The 24,952-nt window shown below is 35.6% G+C and overlaps 1 protein-coding gene across 1 annotated transcript; it reads left to right on the plus strand.

Moving 5' to 3' along the window:
- The first annotated feature begins 361 nt into the window (after positions 1–361).
- On the plus strand, positions 362–24,952 carry LOC112574646 (choline transporter-like protein 5-B). The gene is made up of 21 exons (XM_025255835.1): positions 362–788; positions 5,598–5,646; positions 8,505–8,578; positions 8,688–8,766; positions 9,089–9,173; positions 9,333–9,464; positions 10,002–10,065; positions 10,352–10,487; positions 10,945–11,028; positions 11,464–11,576; positions 12,043–12,174; positions 12,580–12,679; positions 16,196–16,363; positions 16,725–16,853; positions 17,640–17,709; positions 18,138–18,211; positions 19,171–19,241; positions 19,526–19,614; positions 19,979–20,063; positions 20,318–20,398; positions 22,557–24,952. The coding sequence occupies exons 1-21, from the start codon at positions 716–718 to the stop codon at positions 22,739–22,741; spliced, it is 2,073 nt and encodes a 690-aa protein (XP_025111620.1). The 5' UTR covers positions 362–715; the 3' UTR covers positions 22,742–24,952.

Here is a 24,952-nt window from a genome sequence, read left to right on the forward strand (position 1 = left end):
ATACTTGAGTTTTGTCCACTCTTTTATTTACTTTTATTATTTTTTTTTTCGGACCGAAGGATTTAGAGGTGTGTCTTGATGGGTGGGTGTTTACCCTGGGCCAGCAACAGTAAAGGCTATATATATATATCAAGACAAAGCAGCCAGCCCTGTAAACAGATTCCACATGTAGAAAAGAACAACGTGCTTGAGACGAGATCTGAACCTAGGGCTACCAATCCTGACTGCCACACTGTCCACACACACAAGGAGAATGTTGCTGAAGGAGAAAGGGAATCCGACAGCTCCTGCAGCCAACGAAACCAAGGGACGTCATTCACATCCGAGTGAGGCCACCATTAAACGTGCATGCGAGTTGTCTTTCCTTTTTGTTCTCTGCACATCACAACTAAAACGTTTGCCTCTTTTTTTACTCGCTTTTGCAAAAACCAGGTTATATCAGCGCATGCTGCATGCAAATAAATAATTTGTGAAAGATTAGGGTACGTATTTTCTTATTGCTGTCATCAGTTATCGTTGACGTCAACGAACGTGTTCCGCGAACATCGCACTTGCGTGCAGACAGCTTTGTCCCGCGGGTCTGTGCTCGCGGGCAGCTAGCGTTACTGAACGCGGGTCGATCTCACCGAGGAAACAGAATTTTTATCGATGATCAACGCGACTAAACTTCAAAGGTGTTCGTGAACCATTACCACCATATTTGCAACAAGCCGCCATGGGCAAGAAAAAAGATGAAGAAAATGTTGAAGAAATGGCACTTGAAACGCACGCGACAAAAAGCGAGTACGGTAAGTTATTACTGCTACCACTGTTTTGGAGGCATTTCCTTTTCGCAGTTGCAGGTTGGGTGATGGTTCTTCCTCCGATCTGGGTGTGTCGTCTGCCTTCTTGCCCCTGTTGTTATTTGCAGGTTGTGATTTTTCTATTAAATTTGCATGCTGCACTCATGACATTTAACATCGCTTTCACTTTGACAAAATTTGAGGCAAACATGCACTCGGTTTCCAACAGCCAAGAGGTCACGCAGTTCAGTTTGGCAGAGTTGGAATTGGACGCTTGATTCCAGCGAGACCACATTTTGAGGATATTGGTGCCTTATTATAAATGTTTAAGTTTTTCGCTGATCCAGAAGTTTAGGTTTGCCTTCAGTTTGTGTGATAATTGTCTTTTTTCCCCTTGTGATTGGACTCAGTAGTTATATATGTCAGAGTGTTGGAGGGGAACGGGAAGTGGGTTTTCAGATTAACGGTGGAGTCATGCACCAGCACACCCCAGTGATCAACAGTTTATGGCTCCGTTTGGTGGGAAGGAATGCATGACCTGTTTTAGTGACAGATGAGATGGATGTTACAAAACTGCACACATTCACAGTTCAATACACACTGCATACAGCACTGGAATGCAGAACGTTCAACCCTTTGAATCTTTACTTGACTACATGTTGAGTGTCATATAACCCTGTCAGTAAATTTAACACATTAAAAAGTAAAAGTCTTATTTTAAAGTTTGTTTGGAACTTGTTTTTGTTTGAAACTTATCCTTGCTGTTTATTGTCATGACAAGAAGCCGAAACAGAAGATGTGCATGTTAAATCAATGAGATCATACAAGCATATGCATCCTGATCCGAGATGGTCAAATCCTTCAACTTTCTTCGCTAATTTGTTATCATAGATAGGAAATGAATGAAATGACCAATTTTATCAATCCCAGTCGGCAATTGTAATTTGGAAAGTGCACACAAAAAAAAAAGGAAAGAAATAAGTGTTAAATACAAGACAAGGAAGTGGGGTATCATTGCCAAACAAAACAAACAAAATGCAATTCCTACGTCTAGAACCATTGTTGAGTCACACAATAGTCGCATTTTATCTATTGTTGAAAAGCTGGAATGCTCGGGATATAAACAATGTCAAGTGGATATTACTTTTCCATACAGGCATAGCATAATGTTTGCCTGAATTTAGCAAAACAAATTCAGTGCTATCTGGGTAATTTTTGGCATTGCCTAGGTAAATTGTCCAGCGAACAATTCCAGCTGTGAGTTTGTCAACTTTCAATCTGCCCCTTTTGAGTCAAGCTTATTAGTGCAGGATATCAGTGTAGTGAAATATTGAATCAATTGTATTCTTAACACCCCATCCCTAACTTGACAGATTGAAAGTTCATGTTTAGCAACAGTCCTACAATGGTTTAGAGTGAAGGGGGAGATCAAAATTGCTGTGGTGCCACCCATCATGCAGCTCTTTTGCTTACTCATTTCCCGTCCTTCTCTTGCTTGCTGGTCCCTCCTTTGCTTCTCTTCTCTCTCTGTTTTCAATACCATTTCAAATTACAATGTCACCCATTTTTGTTCTGAGAAGTAGAATGTTGCAGTTTGGTGTACAGTTGTTTTACCTATAACCACTGGAAACATATTAAAATCAAGAAAACAAACATGCTCCTGGGCAACAGACATGAGCCATAAGTGAAACAAAATTCCAGCCAGATGAATGGCATGGCTTTGCATAGGTTACAAATACTGACATACACACACACACAGCCCACTCTGCTTTATTTGTGTGGTGCTATGTGCAGTGACTTACTTTTTTCAAACATGCTTACATCTACTTTTCTGCTGCCTACATCCTTCCTTCTTTCTTACTTCTCTACTTCCTTAATTCTGCTTGAACTACTTTCCTACAGTCTCCAACCAGCCAGTGGATGAGTTCAATTGGCCAGTGATAATACATTTGATTGCCAAACATGTGAACTACCATCCCATAGTCTCATCTGTCCCTATGATTAATTGAAAGTCTTTCCTAGGAACAATGCACTTCATACATGAACATATGCACTTCTTTGTCAAATAGTACATACACGTACACACAGATGCTTCCATATTCCGTACATAACCTTTAAAACAAAATGACAAGTTATTCTATCATTCAGAACAGCCAGGATGTAGTTAAAGGCAACTAGCATAGTGGCTGTAAGGGCATTAAACTGGTTCACTATGATCAAAGGGAGTAACATGCAAGAGCCAGTCCCACCCTTCTTCTCTACCTTGACAAACAGGTACCTATAACTACCAAGCGTGCAGAACGAGTTTTCCAGTTATCAAGCTGTCAGCGAGCACTAATCCACAAACTTCCTGAGCACATTAACCACAATGCTACTTTTTTCTACTTGTTGAAAGAAATCATTTCCCATTCAAGATAAATTTTTTGTAGAATATAGAAATGTGTAATTTTTTTTCCTAAAACTACTACATATGAGTATTTTTTTTAAATTAAGTTTCATTTCCCAGTGTGCCCATTCACCTTAAAAGTGTTTTTTCTTGTCAGAAACTAGAGCAGACCATGACACGATAGAAGTTACGCAGTGCACCACATACACACACAGAGCGCCCTCAATGTTTACCAGGGCCATCTTAACATGTTGAGCTGCTGCAGAGGTGACTGAGGGCAGAAGACCACAACAACTCCTGGCTTTCCAGGAGAAACATTCCTTCTTCATGCTGTGGAGCAGTAATGGGCTATGCATACAGATCAACATCTACAGTCACGTGGCCTGTTTTGAATAAAACAATTTCTGATATTCATATCAAGCACATCAGAATTTTTTGTCAGCTTCCTTACCCAAGCTTTGATTAAACTGATTAGTTTTGTTTATAATTATGTGTTCTGCATTACAAAGGTTTATGTGCTTTATTTGAGTGGGGGGTTGGGGTGCATATGTATAAAATACAAGCTGACAAGTAAAAATAAACACACTTTTAAGGTGTATTTACAATATCACAAAAATTTCTTCTTTTTTTTTTTTTTTTTGTAAGATCTACTGATTTAAACAAACGTTACATTCGGTGATTTTTCTTGCATGTCGGAAATTACTATTGTCAATGGCAGTGACAATTATCAGCAGGTATGGTATTTTGCTGCACATGTATCTGGGAATCAGTATGCCACCATCACTCACCCCATTCACTACAGAGAATCTACAGTCGTGACATTTACACTGAAACCGAAGTCCTGTTAGCTGTGAAGTGTCAAGATGAAAAAAAGTCTGCACTTAACGTGCGTATATACATAATTAATGTTATGTCCACATCTCTGTCACGCGTGCGTATCTCGCTCTCCATCAGTTTGAACGCGCAGTGCATAACAAAGGAAGGAAAACTGTAAACATACTGACTTACACGACTTCAAGAAGTTCTTGTCACTGGGCCTTCATCCTGCATGATATAAACTTTACAAAACACCGAGCCGTGAAAGTTCAAACACGCATACACACACATTTACACGCGGACTAAAGATTTATCCTTTTAGTTTCGGATGCAGGCTGAAGATTGTGTGTGTATTGGGGGGACATCTGCCTGCGTGCGTGTCCCTGCTTACAAGACTCGAGGCACAGCAGTCGTCAACCGAGGGATTTGTCAACCCGAGGGCTTGGCATTGTTCCCACACCAGTCACTCAGCAGCCCTCAGCTACGCCACACGCATCCTTTCGACTATAATACGCTTATTTGTGTGTTGGCGGTCGGCGGCATTTGATAATAGCAGAAGATATATATTGTTTGGAAGTTTCTGAAAGGCCGATCTGTCCATCCTGAAATGTTGCCAGTGCGCTGTTAAAGTTGTCGACTTTGAGAACAATCTGTTGCTGACGTGTTGATATAAATAGTTGTGCCCTTTCCTTAGAGGATGCTACTCAACTTTGCACACGGATGCAGGGAAAAGCTCTGTTGTACTTGCAGGCACTGCACGGTGACACTATTCTGTTGATACTTCTTGTTCCTATTCACTCCCATTGGAGCACTGGACCGCACTGTTGATACTAGCCCAGCTGATTACCTCAAGCAGTTGTAGCTGTGGATTCATGATGCTCAAGTGACTATAGGCAAGGAGAAATATGGCAAAAGGAAAGAAAAACGACACAGGTACAATATTCTTTGCAAGATGTATGCGTTCAAAAACTATAGACTGATTAGGCCATATAACAGATTGGCTATCAGAAAACACAGTTCAACTACAGTGATGTGGTAAACGTTTGACTTCATTTTGGAATAGTTTTGTGATCCTAGTCTTGATTATGATCTTTAGATTGCATTTTATAACGAGAACCCCATGTGCACAAGAGATTTGTAAGGTTTCAATTTACACTTTTGTATCAGATTTATGTGTATCAGACAGGAAATAATGTTACCAAACATTTTTTGTTGTAAAAACTGTGTTTCTGGGCTGTATGCAAGGAAACATATAAATCTTGCATAACACCATAAGAAATTCCATGCACATATTAATGTCAGGAAAGCTTATGTGATGATTAATTGTTTTCATGAGACACGCCATGTTTTTATAAAGGACATTAATTTACATTCTGAGTAAAATGCTTTGTATTGTGCAGAGTGTCATCAGTCATGATCTCTATATTCTTTCTTCTTTCCATGCTGGTTTACGTTTCCTTTAGGCTTCAAGTTTTGTCATTGTTTTGATTATTTCTTTGCATTATTTAAAGGGTATTGAACACAGTTATTTCCTTGCATCCCCATTATTTTAACCATTGTTATAATCTGAAATAAATACTTTTTGTTAATAAAAGCAATATTTTATGTTGCAGGGTCACCAAAAGAACATGACCCCAGTTTTAAAGGTCCAGTGAGTGAAAGGTAAGTTTGAAACTGTTAAGTTGATGAAAATAATTTATTGATCTACAGAATTTTGTCTTATTTGTGTATGTGTTTCCTTATCAAATTTGTCACTGTTTGCTGCCACTTCTGTCAGAGATCATTTCATGAATGATTCAACATGTCTTGTTGTGATCTTTTATTTCTACCCCTTTGTCTAACATTTTTTTTTTCTCGATGTGTGGATGGGTGGGGAGTCTCCTATGCCTCTTTGAAATCTTGCATACATGCAGGCTCACACATCTTTATACTTCATAAAATTCTTTAGTAATGGTTTATTTACTGTTTTGTTAATCTACACATTTTTTTTATTGTAGATACGTATATTATTAACTTGAAATTGTGTCGAACTATACAGCAAATTTGATGGTATGGTGCCTGAGAAGGCCATGCTGCTTTACAATGAAGATCAGAAAATTCAGCAGAATGACAATCACAAATATCTTTTATCTTTAGCTTACAGCAAAGAACAACCCTAAATTAATGGTGGTCTTTGTTGAAGTTAGAAGAACACAGGGGTTCATAGAATGACAAACAAGTAAGAAGTCCTCCCTCATTCCATGTTGTATGCAGAATAATGACCAAAAAAACCAAAATGCAGTTGTGGGAGAATGTGATGAGATAAATGAACCGTATAATGACAGTCGGCAGCTGCATTAAAGCTGCTAAGCTAATGGAACTGCATCATATCAATTTCTTGTATCCTGCAACAGAAGTCAGTCCCATGTCATATTTTGGTGGGAGCACTCTTTATCCGGTTGTTATGGCAACATTTGATGTACTATTGCTGCTTGCAACCATTATGCAGTAAACATGATCGTTGTATCTCATAGTTACAGGTTAAGCGGAGACAACTGTATTTTTAATTTAATAGATGTGCTTCGTTTTACCCCTCACTTCCTTTTTCCTCTTTTATCTGGTGCATGGTTAAGAGCTTGCGACCAATACAATGAGGAACAAGTGCAATAGATTGAGATCTCATGTTGGAAATGCTATTCTTTCTTTACATATGACGACTGTTTACAACTTGGCTGTGGTGTAGCTTTAGTTCAGGCATAATGTAATAAAACATCCCTCCAATTTCTGTTTTCTCTTTCTCTCTCTCCCACCCCCATCCCCACCAGCAATTATTGTGTGTATCTACACATTGAAGCGAAATTGAGATATGTACAAATGCAATACAAAAAAGAGTGGAATTTAACGAGGGCAGTTTGACAGCACAGTATTGAAAGTAAAATTCATGAAGTATTCAGAGTTCAAGTTCCTCAATCACACAGCTTTCTAAATGGATATAAAGAAAGTTTTATGGGGTGAACTGTACAGCTAAAGAGAGCTTAACAGAATTTCTATAAATCTTCTTAATGCAAATTTGAACTTTGTGTGCATACACTCAGACGTGCATTTGCACAAGCAAGACGAAATTATAGTTGGACATTTGCCATTTTCTTTCTATCTTCGCCTGTTTGTAGAGATAAATTCATTTCTGTCTCTCACAGTGAGCTAAAACGTGCTTGTATATGCATGTGCATGTGTGCATATGCATTTTTTCTGCATTTGGAGGCAGAGATCAAAGAATGAAGAGCATTGGATATCTGTTAGAGAATAGCTATGCAAGCAATTTAGGGACCCAAGAGTACAAATCTCCCATTAGTTTTTAATGTTTGGTTTGCTCTGGCATGTTTTCTGCCATGAGAATGAGCATGACATAAGGTCTATATTTACAACAGATAAACAAATCTTCTCTACTAGAGTTACATGCACACAATACATGCTGCAGAAAAAGCAAAACAAGTCAAGTGCAGGGGGTGCAGCCACAGAAGACTGACAGCTTTAGTCCCACTGGCACCCCCTGCTGAGAGACCTACTTCAGGGCAGATATAATCATTCTTCCTCTTTCATTTTCCTCTTCACCTCCTCCCTCCTGCTCCACCTACCAGATATTCTATATGCCTCATATCTCTCTTCTCCTCATTATTTTGTGTGTGTGTTTGTATGTGGGAGTGTGTGTGTTTGTTCATGCATGCATGTACATGACAGAGAGAAAGAGGCTTTAAACTTGCCAAAGACTATAACAGCTAGTTTTATTTCCTTGAGCAAACAGGCATGACATGACAACATAGAAAGCAAGCAGCTGCAAACTTCCTGACATTTGCTGTAAGATAGTGAAGCATGTCACCAACAAATGATTGAAATCCGTAAAGCTCACAAATAAAAAAAATTTCATCAAAACAAAGTAAACATTTTTAAATGATCACTCCAGGAATACTAGATCTTCATTATTGTAAAGCTTTCTAGTTGTAAATGTTTATTGCTTTTTTCGCTGACTTATTCTTTTTCTTGGAGGGATAGAGGTCTAGTCAGTGATTTGATTGTAAACATTGATGTTTGAGAATAATTTATTACAGTAAAACAGTTTGCGAAATAAATAAATTAGCTCATTGTGTTTGATATGTATTCAGGATATTGTATATATTTTAAAATATTCATTCATCAAGTTGGAAGTGAGCAGTGAAGTGCCAAGAATAATGTGCAGACTGTATACTAATTGCAGTATGCCATCAAATTAGATGCACACAAGAGGCAGATGCAATTTAAATATGAGAATTTTTGTAAGAAATATACTTTGTCACAAAAAGAATAGGGACACACACACAGAGTAAGTATTCTGAATAGGTCAGATGTCATTGTATTGAGTGAATGCTTACAGAGGAAAAGCTCATTAAATCTTGCAGATCGAGTACAGGATAAAAAATTTAATAAAAAGAAAACACAATATTAAAAGCACATTTTAGTTTCATGCTAAGATGTTTACAGACTGTGAGCGTATGTAAATATTTCAGGTCCTGTACTGATGTTGTGTGCTGCATCCTCTTTATCCTCTGTATCCTTGGAGCTGCAGTATGCTCCATCATTGGTGAGTCAGCTTAGTGCTTGTCTCAGAGCCTTTGCATGTCACATTTACAAAGTGATTAATTAGAGACTCCATTTATGTGGTTAACAACATGCATTTATCCATTTTCCAGGCTATGCTCGTGGGGATCCAAATCGTCTTGTCTATGCTACAGACTCTGCCGGCAACTTCTGTGGACAGGGGAAATTTCAGTGAGTAGGTCCAGAACATGTGTTCTGATTACTTACTGGCTTTTGTCACTTGATTTTTGTGCGCATCAGTAAGAGATTTTAACAGCTCTGTTAGCTGAAGCTCATGCAAGAAAAGTGCAAAACAAAAAAAATTTGTTTTTTTACTTGATAAAAAGAACATTGATGTTTAGCAGTTTTTATGCAGTACTACAATAGGAATTATTTTTGTTGTGAATATAATGTTTTTGATCTTTTAAACAATTTAGAACTGGGATTTTTTATTTTTGTTTCGCTCTCACATACATGCATGCACAAATGATATGTAATTTGCTTTTTTTTCTAGGAACAAGAGCTTTTTGTTCTTCTTTGACTTGATACAGTGTGCAAAAATGGGCCCAGGAGTAGTTCTTGGATGCCCAACCCCTCAGGTAATCAGAATGAATGGGGAAAAGGTGCTGCGCTTGACTTTTTTTTTAAATGAATGTGTATGTGAGAGAGAGACCATGCAAGAATTTCCTGTTGTCTGTATGGCACAATTGTCAGTCAAACACCTTAATGAGGCTCAGATACATTTTCTGCATTCTCAGGTCTGTGTGTCAGAGTGTCCCCAAGAGAATTTTGTATATTTGGAGAGTGTTACCCTGGAAAGAGCAGGACAAAGACAGAAAGCAAGAGAAAAGCTCATCTGCAAATATGATGTTGATCCTCAAGTTTCCACCGTATGTAGTGTCATATTTTTTGCTTCATTTTTGTTTGGCTGTTATGACTGCTATATTTAAACTTCAGTCATGCATTGATAACAATGTTTAGGTCACTGACAGTTAATAACAGTGATCCCATAAGATTACAGTCGTGCGCCATGTAATGATATGCCTGACAGATTATATTTATCATATAGAATCTGTGATGTCCGCACAAGATAATGACATGAATGACAGATCACATACATATAGACTGTTAGTTGTTTGCACAATGATAAAATTACAAATCAGAATGTATCTCTGTCATTTAGTTTCGCATGATTGTATTTCAATAAATTGTTGCCACATTTGTTCATTTCAAAGCAATCACTTGATTGGATAATTTATGACTTATTCTAATTCACGTTTATCCTATTTCAACATTATTTCATTATTTCTGGTTTGCTAACTTTTAAGTCATTATGTCTGTAATATCATCCAGATCATTCTTTCGTTCTACAGGAGACTGTATTTGTCAAAATGACTTCAAGTATAGGTCTTTTGATTTGTTTTTAGGAGACCATTGAAGATCTTGTAAAGAAGGAAATGTGTGCAGCCTATTATGTGGCATCGAAATCTGGTATGGTTATGTTTTTTGTTGGTCGGGGGCGTATTTGCAATCCTTGCATAAAACAATCTTATTGTGAAATAGTTCATTTTCCCAGTGCACTTACAATGTTTACGATCCATTAAATGTGAACCCAATAAATTGCCACTTTTCTGTGTAGTATATGATAATAGTGAAGTATTGATATATAGTTGTTGGAAATTTCTAAATTATAAAAGCATTTTTACTGTAATTTTGTAAGGATTTGACTTAGCGTTTTTCATACTTTTTTATATATTTGTATATATTTTGTGGGCAGTGATCAACCGATGCATACCTGCTGTATTTAATAAGATACTTGACCTGAAAGAACAGTTGAAGACTGCTGATAACAACAGCATACAAACAGTGTTTGGGGAGACTGTCACAGGGACTAAGCTTGAAAATGGCACAATGTATGAAGAAATTATAGGGCTATCTCTAGTCAGTTCTCACACTTCTTTGTCACTTTTTTCCAAACTACTTGGTGTTAACCCTAATCATTACCCAGTCTCGAAAGATTACGTAAAATATGTTTCACCCAAAGTTATATTCAGGTTTAATGCTTTATCTGGGGTTAATTAGCTAAATGATGCTTGTGGTTAATGACTTTTAGGCAAAATTCTGAGCCTAATAATACTCTAGAGTTCATGCCTAGGATGTTAATATGCTATCTGTGTGTGAGTGTATTTATGTTCATGTGCATACATGGTGTACTGTTGTACGGATGGATGCAAGAATGATTACACCTCTGTCACATCTTTTTCTAGCCTTTCTTTCTTTAGCATTCCAGAGATTATGCCTGTACAACTTCGAATTTTCTATGATCATGAATTTTTCTGACCAAATCTATGGCTCGTTTCCTTTTCACAGATACCTGGCTCAGTTCTATAAGCTGAAAGGGTATGCTGAGCTTGTCTTTAAGGACCTTTGTGAATCCTGGCCTCACATCATTGTGTATGTACATGTCTTCATTCACTGTAATATTAAAATATTCAGATTGACATTCTCAACTAAATGTGATCAATTTAACTTGCTGCAACACCCTTGTAATACAGGTTTTCAAATTCAAGTTTTCCTGGTATAGATATTAAGAGAAGCATCTCTTGTGAAGATTTTTTTTTTGCTGTAATTTTAGGCCCAGGAATGGTATGTATTTATTAGTTCTTCGTGAAGTATTGCTTATTAATACAGACACATGCATAAATGCATTAAATTTCTTATTGTCATATACATCCAAACATTCACATCCTTGTTTAATCTACATCACCTTTAACATCTTAGACTTAAAGGGGTTGAAAGAAATGGATTTGTGTTTGATTCTTCATGAATGATAATGTTGCTGTTACAGAAGATAATGACTATCAAACTTTTATTTTTCTTTTGTCACAGGGGACTCGTAATTGCTACAGTTATCTCCTTCTTATGGATTGTATTACTGAGGTATTTTGTGGGAGTTATTGTGTGGCTGACTCTCATCCTGTTTGCTGGACTTTTTGCTTTTAGTAAGTCATGAATTTTTCTGTTCAGACAATGACTTTCAAACAGACATTGGTTGCTTCCTGTGCAGTGATATCTTGGCATGCTTAGTGCATAGAATGTTTAACATTTAACTTCTTCAGTTTATGAGACTTGTAAAACCCAGATCCCATGAAAATAGTTTAAGGTACTTCGTAATTGTCGAAGTCTTCTGCCAGGTTTGAATTTATAATTTACTTTATAAATGATGGAAAACAATGTTTTCTTTGGCTTTATGCCATAATGGTTTTGGAAAGGGTGTATAACTTGGTGGGTTGGGTATTTTTTAATTGCTTTTGTATTCTTAGAGGGTTTTGTGGGTCAGACTATCCTTTAGTTTTAGTTTAGTTTATTCCTTGCTACCCATAGCTCGTCAGACAAAAACATCAGAGTTTAAAAAATGATAATTTAATATTTGAAGTTAATAAATTAGATTATCTTCTATGTTTTCAGGTTCTTACTACAGCTATAGACGATATTATGACTTAAAAGGTAAAAATTTGACCAGTGAGTTTGGGCTTTCTCAGGCCTTTGTACTTAACTTTGAGCACTACCTGACCCTCAAGGAAACCTGGCTTGCATTCGGTAAGCTTCATCTGCTAAAATCTCAATTTATAGTTTTTATTGTTTTTGCAGAATATTATATAGGATTCTCCAATGTATATTATGTTGAAGCTTAGAATAAGCATAGATTTCAAGTTTGCAGATGGATGATTTTGGGGTTTTCTTGAAATGTTAATATAGGCAAAATTATTTCCTTTGGGTACATCATTGGCAGTTTCTGTTGTATAAAAATATAGCATCAGTGCAAACTTGCTGTTTTGGTATGTTGTCCAATCTTTCACTTGAAAAATTGTATATGGTGAGAATTGGGTCTGCAAAATACAAAAAGATGTGAGTTACACTAAATTATTTTCACAGACATGAAGGATGTTGTTATGTCCTTATGTTTTTAAAAATAAGAGGCATTCTCATTGCTGTTTGTTTCAGGATGTACTTCTGCCACACTTCTTGCCATCTTTCTTCTCATTGTCATCGTTCTTGCCAGACGAATTTGCATTGCTATTGAGCTCATCAAAGAGGGAAGCAGGTAATGTTTAAGCAGATTCCAGTCTGACTAGGATCAAACTTTTCATTTCTCCATGTCGCTGTGTTTCAGCTTTGTTGCAATTTTTCCACCATCAAGAATTTTATCCAACTCTTTGATGAAATGTTTTACAGGGAGGTCAAATCTTGATATAGGACATATTTAAATGGATAGTTTTGTGCACTATCAGTCTTTTGCTTTAAATGATTTGCACAATTATTCATGTATCATGTTGTTTGGTAAACAAGAAAATAGACTTGCAGGCTTGAATGATATCTTATTCAGGATTGAAATGTTAAGTGCATGTCAAATATGTTTTGGATGGGAATTTGTTTCAGGGCCATTAGTTCAATGATGATGGTTCTTGTCTGGCCATTTTTTCCTTTTCTGCTTCAATTGGGTGTGATGGCTTATTGGGTCACCAGTGCTATGTATCCTTTGTCACAATCGCCTTGTTCATCGGGATCATTTTTGCACAGAGAAAAATTGTTATAGTGTACTGTTGTTGTTTTTTGTTGTGGGGTAGTTTAAGGGGTGTGGGAGTAATTGTTAATGATAAAATTAACTTAATGCATTATAGTTAGTGGTTTTTTTACTCTCTCTGTATTTCTCATTCATTTTTTTTCAACTTGCTTTGGCTTCCTGCCATCTCGAACTGGTTTCTTCCTAATGTAATATCATGGTTCATAGGGGTCAGGAAAAACTTTTTAAATGATCAGTATATTTTGAAAAATGATTTCCATTTCCTGGAAAAGTCAGTATTTGAAGAAATTCGTTTAAAACCAGGGTAAGTCAAGGGAAAATATTTGCTGGATATCTTTTGAAATTTTTTTTTTTTTTTTTTGATTGAATGTTCTTGTTCATTTTTAAATTGACCCATGGTTGCAGAATAACTTCCCCTGCTGATTTCACGTGCCATTTGCACTGGCATCATCATCCTCTTACAATGTTGACAAAGCAGGCTTTCTTTAATAAATTTTGATTTCAAGAAGTGAAGAACAACAAAACCAAATATAAATGTAAACTTTGCAGCAATGAAGGGAAACTTTCAAATATGGGTATATATGCCATTGTACAGTGTCTCAGGTAGAACCAATGTCTCCTCATGGTCTGCACATGGGCTTAAGGTCACAGTTCATGGCCATTTTAAATGACTTGCTCTTCCTTCGATAGCACTGTGCATGTCTGTTTGTCCCGTAAAAAATAACTATTAACAAATTTACAGGTAGACAAAACAAAATAAAATGAAAAATAGAAGTGAGGAACAATCTAAATTAAAACAACACAAAAAAAGCAAAACACCTACAACGTGCTTTATTATGCATTGGTTGTGACAAATAAAACCACGAAAATATGTCTTCTAATCCATCGAGGCACTTTCAACGAAACCATGACAGTGTCTGTTAATCCATCAAGATACATGTTCTGTAGAAGACACACATTCATTAACGCCATAAGACCCAATGTCTGGCTATAGACAGACCATAAAGAGACATTGATTCTGCCTGAGACATTTGTTTTCGGTATACTGGGCCTTGTCATTTTGAAAGCAGCAGACATGAAAGACTCCTGCTAGAAGAATCATCGACGACAACCACTATAACTAGCTTTTTTAGATACGGCTATTTTCTTTGATAATCCATAGTGATGTTAAGAATTGCACTTGAATATTTTTGTATTTTTGGACAAAAGAAGTATGCATGGATGGCTCTTAAAAGTTCTGAAATATGCTTGTGGTATCAGTGTGTGAGTTGGATGAATGAAGTTTATCCTGGAAAAAGGCAGGATTAGTTTGCCTTTTTCAGTATTTTATTTTTGTCCTTGCTGTACAGACCATGTCTAATTTATCAATTTTTTTCTTTTTTTGGTTGAATCTCTTACAGCTAAATTGTTTGATATATCACTAGCACTAGTATTAAGGGTCAGATATAAGTATGTGGGTTACCTCATCTTGAAACCTGTCCTTGACTGAAATAGATACATAGGATCAATGGGTCAAAAAGAATACTACAAGGGGAATTACTCGTGAGTAAGATTTTGGTTTATCATCAGTAGAAAATGAAGATTGTTCAGTTTTAGGAACAATACTAATTGAAAATACACACTAAAGTTCTTTAATATTTTAAATGATTGATAAGTATGTATCATATATCAATTTCTTTATAACTTTGGCTTTATCTTTAATAATTCATACATGATTTTAACAGAAGCTTAATATATACTTTGTATCAATTGAAAATAAAGCTTCTTCATTGCAGCAATATTAAAGACGTGATTAACAGCAAAATGTTGATGCTCTCCTGAACCGAATCCCATGCAATCCTGTAAGTGGTTTTTTATTTTATTTTATGGTATTCCTGAGTCAGAATGTGCATCCAAGGTGACCTTGTTCACCAGCACCAGATGATCTTTATTGCAGCCAGTGGTTGCTACAGCTTCCAAGCTGGCAGTTACCAGAAGCATCTTTAAACATTTGTAGCCTCTTGCTGTCAAGGTCTTGAAGCTCTCAAGCACTGTGCATCTCAAAGCATCATTTGTTTACTCCTCTCCCGTCACCGACTTTTTCTTATCCTAGGTAACATTACCACTAATTTCTTATTTAAGTCTACTGTACTATATAGACTATCCAGATATTTGAAATTCTTTAATGGTTTTGTTTTTGCTTTCACAGAATGATTCCACACTTGGAGACTTTTGTGAGTTTGTCAAGTATGGAGGAACACAGTAAGCGTTTTTTATCACCCTAAACTTTGCTGCAGACGATGGTTTTGAGAGTGGGATGTGCATGTATGCATCACTGCACCGTTTGCTATTCTCACTCTCTGTTTTGAAGGTGATTTTACAGTGGGGTTAGGGGTAGCGGAGTTGTAGAAATAGTCTGTGTGTGAGGGTGAGCAGGTATGCATCAGCTGCAGAGAGTTTGCTGTTCTCAGAGAGGACTTAACAAATGTTTCAGGATTCTTGGTTTTCTGGTGGTGTCCGATGTGTCTCTAGACTAGTTTATTTCTAACATCTGTAAAACTGTATATTTTACAATACACAGTATTAGCCCAATCCATTTGTATCTTTCGCACATTCTCATCTGTGCCTTTGTTTTGTCATGATTTGATTACTTTAATTTTTTTTCTGTCCTCTTTATCATCTCAACAATTTCCAAACTACTCCATTGGCTTTCCGGTGGCACATAAGTTAGCTCCTGATCCAATACAGTGAAGGGTTGGTTGTCATGGGTTCAGCTCTTGTCTTGGGCATGCTGTTCTGAAAGATGAAATATCCAGAAATATTTAGGTCACAAATTTTGCTGGATATTGCTTCATATCATTTGTAGCTTTCACTCCCTCCCCCCACCTTTATTGTACAATTTCTACTATTTATATTGTTCGTGAACTTGATTAGCATGCACAGAATGAACTGTTGCATTCAAAATCCGAATAAATTGTATGTGGGGAATAAGATAACAGTTAAGTGCCTTAGAATGACATGACAGTTGAATAATGAAGACATTGTGGTACGTTGCAGGTACACAATCCCAATGCAGCTGTATATGCTGTTTATGTTCTTCTGGCTCATGAACTTTGTCGTGGCCTTTGGTCAGATGACACTGGCTGGGGCTTTTGCTACTTTCTACTGGTCACGAAAAGAAATGCCACCCCACCCACTTTTGTCTTCCTTTTGCAGGTGTCTGAGGTATGACTAAGGGCATATGCACCATGTATTGATGTCAATAATTTTCATAAGCAAGGACTTCTGTATTCATTGTTTATACCATATACAGTGCCCAGGTTCTTGATTCTATTTTACCACTGTGGATAAACGTGCATAAATGATAAAAACAGCTCTAAATGATGTAAAGACACACAATTACGTTTTCATACATACCTCATGTGCAGTGCATATCAGTTCATGTCGATGCATGGTCTGGTTCTTTTTCAAGCATAGTGTTAGCAAAACAAACAAAAAAAAAGCCTGATGGTTGAAAAATTGATTTTGTGATATTCATCCAGATCTTTTTATGCATGCTTTATTGATGTTTTTTTAATTTCCTCAGATACCACCTCGGGTCGCTGGCTTTTGGCTCACTGATCATTGCCTCGATTCAGCTGATTCGTTCTATTCTAGAGTACATGGACAGAAAACTGAAGAGCTCTGAGAACAGTGTTGCCAAATTTATTCTGAAGTAAGTCAGAGAACTTTTTTTTCTCACATTATAATAATCTGTCTTGTGCCTTTCTAAATCAGAGTAGTTTCATGTTGTTTTTGCTGTCTGGTTTTTTTTTTTGGGGTTTTTTTTTTTTTTGTTGGGGTTGGGGGTTAATTTTAAAAACTTTCACAACTCAAGGTGTGCTTATCAGATTAGCCCTCTTTATGTACTGTACTTGTAATGGGAAATTAATATTTATTAAATCTTGGACTATGAAAAATGTTGACATTTTGCCAAACAAACAACTTGATTACTCTTTTTTACACCAGAAGACACGTGTTCTTTTTGCTATTGTTGATATTTATATCTATGTGCATGCATGCAAGAAGAAATATAAGAAAGTAGATTTTTCTCACAAAATATATATTATTATATATAATATTTATTGTATATTATTTTTTATAAAGCACATAGAACCTTGGGATGGTGCATTAAATAAATGCTATCATTATTATTAACCAGATATATGTACATACTGTTTGGTTCTAATAGTAAAGGCTTTGCAGGGAAGGCAACAATTATAAAACATTTTTGACATCTGTTTCCATTTAAAAGTAAAGCTGGGGAGACCAGCCTGAAATGATAATGAATAATGAGTGGGTAATTCATCTGTTTTATACTTTTAAATAACGATGTCTTGATAGTGAGCTTTACCATAATTTTTATCTTACTGGAGTTATGCATGCCTGGATGTGGTTGTATATGCCATTCACACATCTTCTCTGTGTATGAAAATATGTATGGGTTTGGTTTTTTTTTCAGATGCTTGAAGTGCTGCTTTTGGTGTCTCGAAAAAATACTCAAGTTTATCAACAAGAATGCATATATCATGGTAAATAATTTTACACTAAACTTTACACAATGACAATTAGATGACTTGACATCCTGATGGCAACCCATGTATACATGTTTATGGATAATAGATACATTCTGGTATAAATAATTCTTTTATATTTAGTAAGCTTTTTTGTTGTCTAAAAAAATCTTAAATCTTAAGATTGACTAGTTCAGCACACTGATTATAAACAAAGATACTTTTTTGCTAATCAAACTAGCAGATGATGGGTATTTACTGTGATGGAGGAATTCTTGTAGCATGTTGAAACATCAAGACCAGCATTTTTCAGTCATGCATGGTATGAATGGTAAGTTTACTCGCATGCAGGTAGTACTGTGCAAGTCAGCTTCCACAGAATGTTGCTACTTAGATACTTTCACAAGATCAGAGATTCACAGTAACTTTATAATGTCTTTTTGCAGATTGCCATTTATGGTCGCAGCTTTTGTACAGCCACAAAAGATGCATTTATGCTGATCATGCGGAATGTTTTGAGGTGAGTTACAGTATAAAATATTGTGTCCTACTAAAAGATTTAAAAATGGGCAGTGTCCTTACAGCTTGTTATAATAAGGCTCAAACTAATTTAATAACATTGCACTTTACAAAATTACTAACATTGAAATACAGATTAAAAAAATATAAACATAAAACTTATCAACAGTTAATTATACAGAGACATAGCAACTGAAATACAAGGTAGCAAAAGAGAAAGCTTCACTCAAGCATGGCACAGCAACACTATATCAATAGGATAACAAGATGGGCAGTTGTGGTCAGGCAGAGTCAACAGCTGTGTGTTAAACTATTTGAAAGACATGAAATTAGCAGACAGAGTAATTATAGAATGCACAACTCAAAACACCCAATTCAAGTTTTAATGCATGTCCAAGCAGTGATAAAAACATGGAGATATATGGTTGTCCATGTCTGTCAAAATGACCAACTCAGAACCAATACTTTAAATGGTAAAGTGCTCTGTTAGAATATTCTTAGATTGAAGTTTTTTTATATGTTAAGACATTTTTCTCCAAGGCACTGCAATATTTTGTTCATTGGATATAAGTGAGATAAATCATGTAAGAACATTCTTCTTGTGCACAAATTATTCTTTAAATGTATGTATGTTTTTAATAATTTATTGATTGAAGTAAAATTGCACCATCTTTTTAGAACAGGTAGATCCAGAAGTCTGGCATCAAAACTGAATATAAAAACCCAGTCAACAAAAAGAACTCAGTAAAACAAGATGGTTGTTCTCAGATTGGAATAAGAGCTGTGAATTGTGTTGCTGTCGCTGTGCTTATGTTTATGCTTCACACATAGACCGAGCACATACATCTTCTCCACAAGAAAATTTGTCAATGTATAGTATACTATATATTAACATAATAAAGTTGTCTAGTAGATACAAGTTTATGATCATTATGGTTTCTTATTGTTTTATGCTTTCAGAACATATGTGCTGGATAAAGTGTCTGATTTCATCATGTTTATCAGCAAGTTGATGGTTACTGGTGGAGTAGGTAAGCCTTAAACTTTTCTGTGGCAGGGGAGCGAAAGCAGAACTATTCTTGTTGGTTTTCAGTTGTTCTGCATAATCTGTTTGTTTTCTTTCATGTGCCTTTGGATCTCTCATGTATTTTGATATGATTGTTAGAGGTAAATAACTCTATGTTCTTTATTTCCACAACATAAACTTTTTTTAAACCTTAAGCCACATTTAGTTTTTTTTTATTTTTAATTTTGTAAAATTTACTTTAAACAACTGGGACAGTACAGATTTTAATGATTTTGGTTTTCTGAACAGCCATAGGAGCATACTACTGGTTTGAAAACCGTATTCCATTCCTGGAGAACTTTATACCAGACCTGCATTTTCGGCTTCTGCCTGTCATTGTGAGTTGTTAAGTGTTTCCTTTGTTTGGATTATTACCCAGTGTCTTAGGCAGTGAGACCTCCAACCTACATGATTAGACCTCCGACACCGTATCATAACATTTTCATTGAATTGTCTTTGCATCATTTAGAGCTGTTTTTATCATTTGTGCACATTTATCCATAGTGGTAAACTATGGTTGCCATTTGTCCATTTGTCACTTGAAATCAGAAACCTCAGATAGAATAGTTTAACTGAATGTTCGTTTTATATGCAAATCTTCATGAACACACATGTATACGTACAGGTGGACAATACAGATCATTGTACTTGTTCATAACTAATCATTGAGTAAACTGAGTAATTTTTGTTTCATGTTTGCAGATTCTGGTCCTAGGCACATATCTGGTGACAAGTTGTTTTTTCAATGTCTATGACATGGCAGTTGATACACTCTTTCTTTGTTTCTGTAAGTATTATGATTGGTTATTAACCTTAATTGCTTATTTTGTGAATTAAGAAATTGGAAGAGAAAAAAAGTAAAATTAAGATTGGCTTCAGTTTCTATCTGTCGCTGCTGATATGTGTCTTTCGCCTTACTGTCATATGGGAAGTTGTTAATTTTGTTTATTTCAAGCTGTTTGATTTTGAAATGTGATTTTTATTTCAAAGTGAAAACTCATATGAGGAGTTTTTATAATTGAAACTTTTTAACTGCTGCAGTGGAAGATCTGGAGCGCAATGATGGTTCACCTGAGAAGCCATATCAGATGAGCTCTGGTCTGAAGACCATTTTGCGGAAAGGTAACGTCGAATCCTGAAGTCTACATGTCGTCACATGCACAGTGGGACCACCAACCTCTTCTTTCCCTGCTGCTTTTTTATTATTATTAATGCACATTGTTGTTTCTTCTGTAGTCTGGCCATGCATGATGCTATTTAGTTGTAGTTTATTACTTAGAACTGTGTATAGAAATAACATCAAGAATCCCTTTCAACTCATATTTTTTTGTAACAAATAAAGCAAGTGCTTCCAGGATCAGACTTCGTTGTTGCGAGGAGAAAAAAACTGTTAAAGATATGTTGGTAATGGACGTTTAAGTGACACTGTGTTGAAGGTTGCTTTCTGACCTGCACTAGTCTGACACTGTCTTGTGCCTGTGTGGATCTATGAATACTGATCGCATCATCGTGTTGAGCAGCTATTTTTTGATGAGGCTATTTAAGTAGCTTGATACTTTATGAAACATGATTTTGGAAGTTACAGTTCAGTGTTCAAAATAAGTCTTTCAAGAGTGTATTGGTTTCCACAATGAGAGTATATTTCCTATGTATTCCCTTTAAGTATTAAAACGTGGAAAATTTTGCAACTTGTTAACAATTTAAATTTGAATATATTTGTAGATACCATATAGCACTCCTATATTTCAGTGTTGACAGAAGAGATTTTTCTCTCAGTTGTCCTATCTTTAAGAGTTTAGTTTGAAATGTTAAAAACCTGTTGGCTGAATGCTGGCATTCAGTTACATATAATGACACCTGTTAAAACATATGTCTTCCATTTCTCCATATCTTGTATGCAATGCTGTTTTAGGTGCTAGTTTTAGATGGGTAAATTTTAAATAGAAATAAACCAAATACTCCTTTAAACCTCACTGACATCATTGAAAAAAATCGAATTATTTGGAAGTATATCTTCTTTTAAATACTGATCCATACAACCTCTTTAACAATAATTTTGTAGATCATCCAGCCTAGTCTCTCAAGGCAAGGTATGCTTGTTACATTTGACAGATATTTTTTAAGTATGAAAATATTTTGTTATGTAACTCAAATGATTAATCCTCATAAATTTTCCACGAATTCAACATCTTTGAAATTACTGGAAATTCTGCTTATATTTATTCTCTTTTTCTTCTTATCATCAATGTTTTTTGCTTTTAGGTGTTTGATATGAATACTTAAAATAATAAAATACAGTTTTCACAGTTACTTTTAATTTTGACTTGTACAAGGAAACAAAAGTAAGAACAAAAATTTTCCTTTGAAAAATTAGTAGTAGTAACTAATACTTTAGTATAAAACAAAAAACATTTGTTGTAGATTTCTGCATGGCAGTTTTTTTACATCAGGATTTTCTCCTATGTGCCATGAGACTTCATACTAAGATTTGGATTAACACCTTCACATCACTTCTGCTTTGCTTTTAAATGTTTGATGGGAGGGAGGGAGGGATTGGGGGCGTGTGTGTGTATGTGTGCATGCAACTTTGCCTAAGTGTTAACATGCATGAGATACGTAGTTTTAAAATGTCACAAAAATTACACTTTGCGCTTATAACTCTTCTGTTTGCAATAATTCTGACGAATACAAGATCTGTTTTCAAGCATTTTAAAAACATGTCTTGATTAAAAAAAAATACATGCAGTTTTCTTTTTCGACAGGTGAATTTAATTTTCCATATTTCTTTATGTACATGCCTACATTTTTTTGTTTTTTATTATTTTTTTAAAATTTTTGAATAGAAATATTTCATTTTTTGTTTGAAATTAAAGTGACTTGTGAAGATGCTAGTTTTATTGAATATGTAGCTTAGATATTTTTTAATCTACTTGTGTCTGTACTTTTTTCAGTTTTGCTTAGACAACAGTCTTTGCTGGTAAAGTTAACACTGAAATCAGTTTTTGTTATGGTGATGGCTTGTATTTCTGTTTCATTTGACATTGTTTGAAATGATGCCTTTTAATTTTTTTTTTAGTATGGATGTTTGTTTTTGTTTTGTTTTTGCTAGATCACAAATTTTAGCTGTTTTTATTTTGTTCTGTATTTTTGTTTTTGTTTTTCAACTTGGAGATGCATTTGGTTTTTGTGAGCTTTTCAGAATCTTTTTTTATTAATTATTTGGCAAAATAGATATATATAACCTTTAACCCCTTCTGTACTACAATTTCATCCTCTCTAGATGTGGACGAGGTAGACAATGTGCACGTGGAGGGTGCTTCCAACATACCTGCAGAAAATGCAGGGGAAGGTAGGTTAAGAGCTGGTAGCCAGGTGGAGGGCGGAACAGAAACACTCCTCCCTGCTGAACAAGAAGCTGATGCCGAGTTAAAAGCCGCTGAAGATCAGGATGCTACAGATCAGTAGACAAAGTCAAGACCTCAAGATTGCCCAGACTCCAGAAGGCCAGGTGCTGTGCACAAAAGAGCAAAAAGGAGAGGAATGATAAGATGAGTTTAAGTTCAAAGGACACAAAGGTCAAATTGAGTGATGTACAGCATTAAAACATCCAACTATAAATGTAATTTTCAGCTGGAAGTAAAATATTCTTGCTTTCAAGTCTTTGTAGGAAAGAGTATTTCACTAATTTTTTTTTTGGAGGGGGGGGTTGGTTCAGTGTGTAAATTGTATTTATTTTTTAGGTGGGCATTTTTACAGAGATAAGCAGCATTCATGGACAAGCTATAGAAGAAGAATCATGTTATTCTGTTACATTGTATCTTTTGTGATTTATTTATTTCACTAGACCCATGGAATATTGGATGTTTTACTTCAAGGGAATGAGACCTGCAAAGGAAATGCAATTACATTGTTAGGCTGTATATGATTTGCCAAAAGGTAATTAAATGCAGCTGGTTCGATCATGTCATCTGGTATAATATCTTGCTGAAGACGGCCCTCCAAGGGTACATTGAAGGCTACTGACACCGTGGCGAACAAAAGAAAAGCTGGGTGAAGGAGTGGACCGGCTGTCCACTGGGGGACCATATTATATGGGCTCAAGACTGGCCCTGCTGGCAGTTCACCCAAGCTGTATGACTGGTATAACTGCTACCATTTAAAAGATGAGAAGAAGAATTAAATGCAGCATTGTGAAATACAGAATTGGGAAACATTTCCTGTCTGCCATTCCTGTATTAGATTTTCAAAGGAGGACAGAGTAGTCTAAATAGAAAATGTACTTTGCCCATTTACATTTAAAATTGACTGGTTTTCCCATTTTATTCTAACAGGTTTTATTGTGGCACAGGGAAATTGTTATAATCTGATTGTGTGAGCAGTGCATATTCTTGATTGAAATAGATAATTCGATGGAATACAAATTTTCATTTCATTTTTCACAGAATTTTTCCCCGTTCTTATAATTTGCTTCAGAATATCATGCTGTAAATTAAAAATCCAATGATGTTCAAAGTCTGGTGTAACAAAGCATATGGGAAATAACTTTGACTCTAAGGTAGCAAGCAGTTTCTTCCCTTGCAATGGTTTCCAGGTATATTTATTGTTTCAAAGTCGACTTTGTTTTGTGGTTTGCTTTGTTTTTTGTGGAGGAGAAGGTGAATTCTTTTGTTTCATATGAACCTCAAGCAAGTGTCTTAACTGTTATGCTTCTGGGCACCCCTTGTGGTCACTCAAAGCAAACTGCAAATCATCAGCAAACAGGGCATTGCATCTATTTTTAATGTATATTTTTTATAATATGTTCTGTAAAAAGTTTGTCTTAATCATTATGCCAATCATTTAGTCTTATGATGGGTAGCATCTTAAAATCATGTGCAACACCTGTTGCAAGCGTTTTAACCACTACACTACCAGGCGCCCGAAAATCACCTCAAGATGGAAGCACTTTCTAATAAAGCCCCACCCAGGAATTGTTGTATTGCTCATTCATTCTACTTTTATCACCAAGTCATCTTTCCTAATCTCTGTAATCTCTTACACGTGAAACCAATGGGGGCAATTAATAGTTACATCTGTGGAGTCACTTCTTCTCTAAAGGTGTATCAACCCTTTGAATCTTTTATGTCAATATTATAAAGTTCAGTATATTCATCTTAATTGATGTTCAACTTTTCAATGTTGTGCTTTTTCTAGTTTATAAAATGTATATTAATGCTCTTATTTTTGCATTATGGATAAAGCATTGTGTACATTCGTGCAAACGTATATGTGAGTGAAAGAGACGTAAACATGCATGCGTAGAAGATATTTTCTTACTTTCATATACATGTACTTGTATTTTGAATAACATTTAAAGTTTGACTATTTTTTTTTAAATTTTGGTCACTTGAAGAAGGAAAGGCACTTGCTAACTCCACTTATACACAGAACTAAAAGAACTTCCTAGGAAGAACACAACTGAAGGGTGTGGTTACATTGCATTTTTACTTTTTTTTTATGTAGCAAAAATCTTACTGATGGTGTATTTTATATTGTTACTTCTTTTTCTCCAGTGAAGTTTATCCATGTACATCTTTTTTTATTTTTCACGTTTTTACTGTGAAATATTTTTGCGTATCATATAAGCATCCTATTATTTCTTGTTATCTTTTTACATTAAAGTTAACATTGGTGTGA

Source organism: Pomacea canaliculata, linkage group LG11, assembly GCF_003073045.1.
Source record: "Pomacea canaliculata isolate SZHN2017 linkage group LG11, ASM307304v1, whole genome shotgun sequence".
Classification (NCBI taxonomy): Eukaryota; Metazoa; Mollusca; class Gastropoda; order Architaenioglossa; family Ampullariidae; genus Pomacea; species Pomacea canaliculata.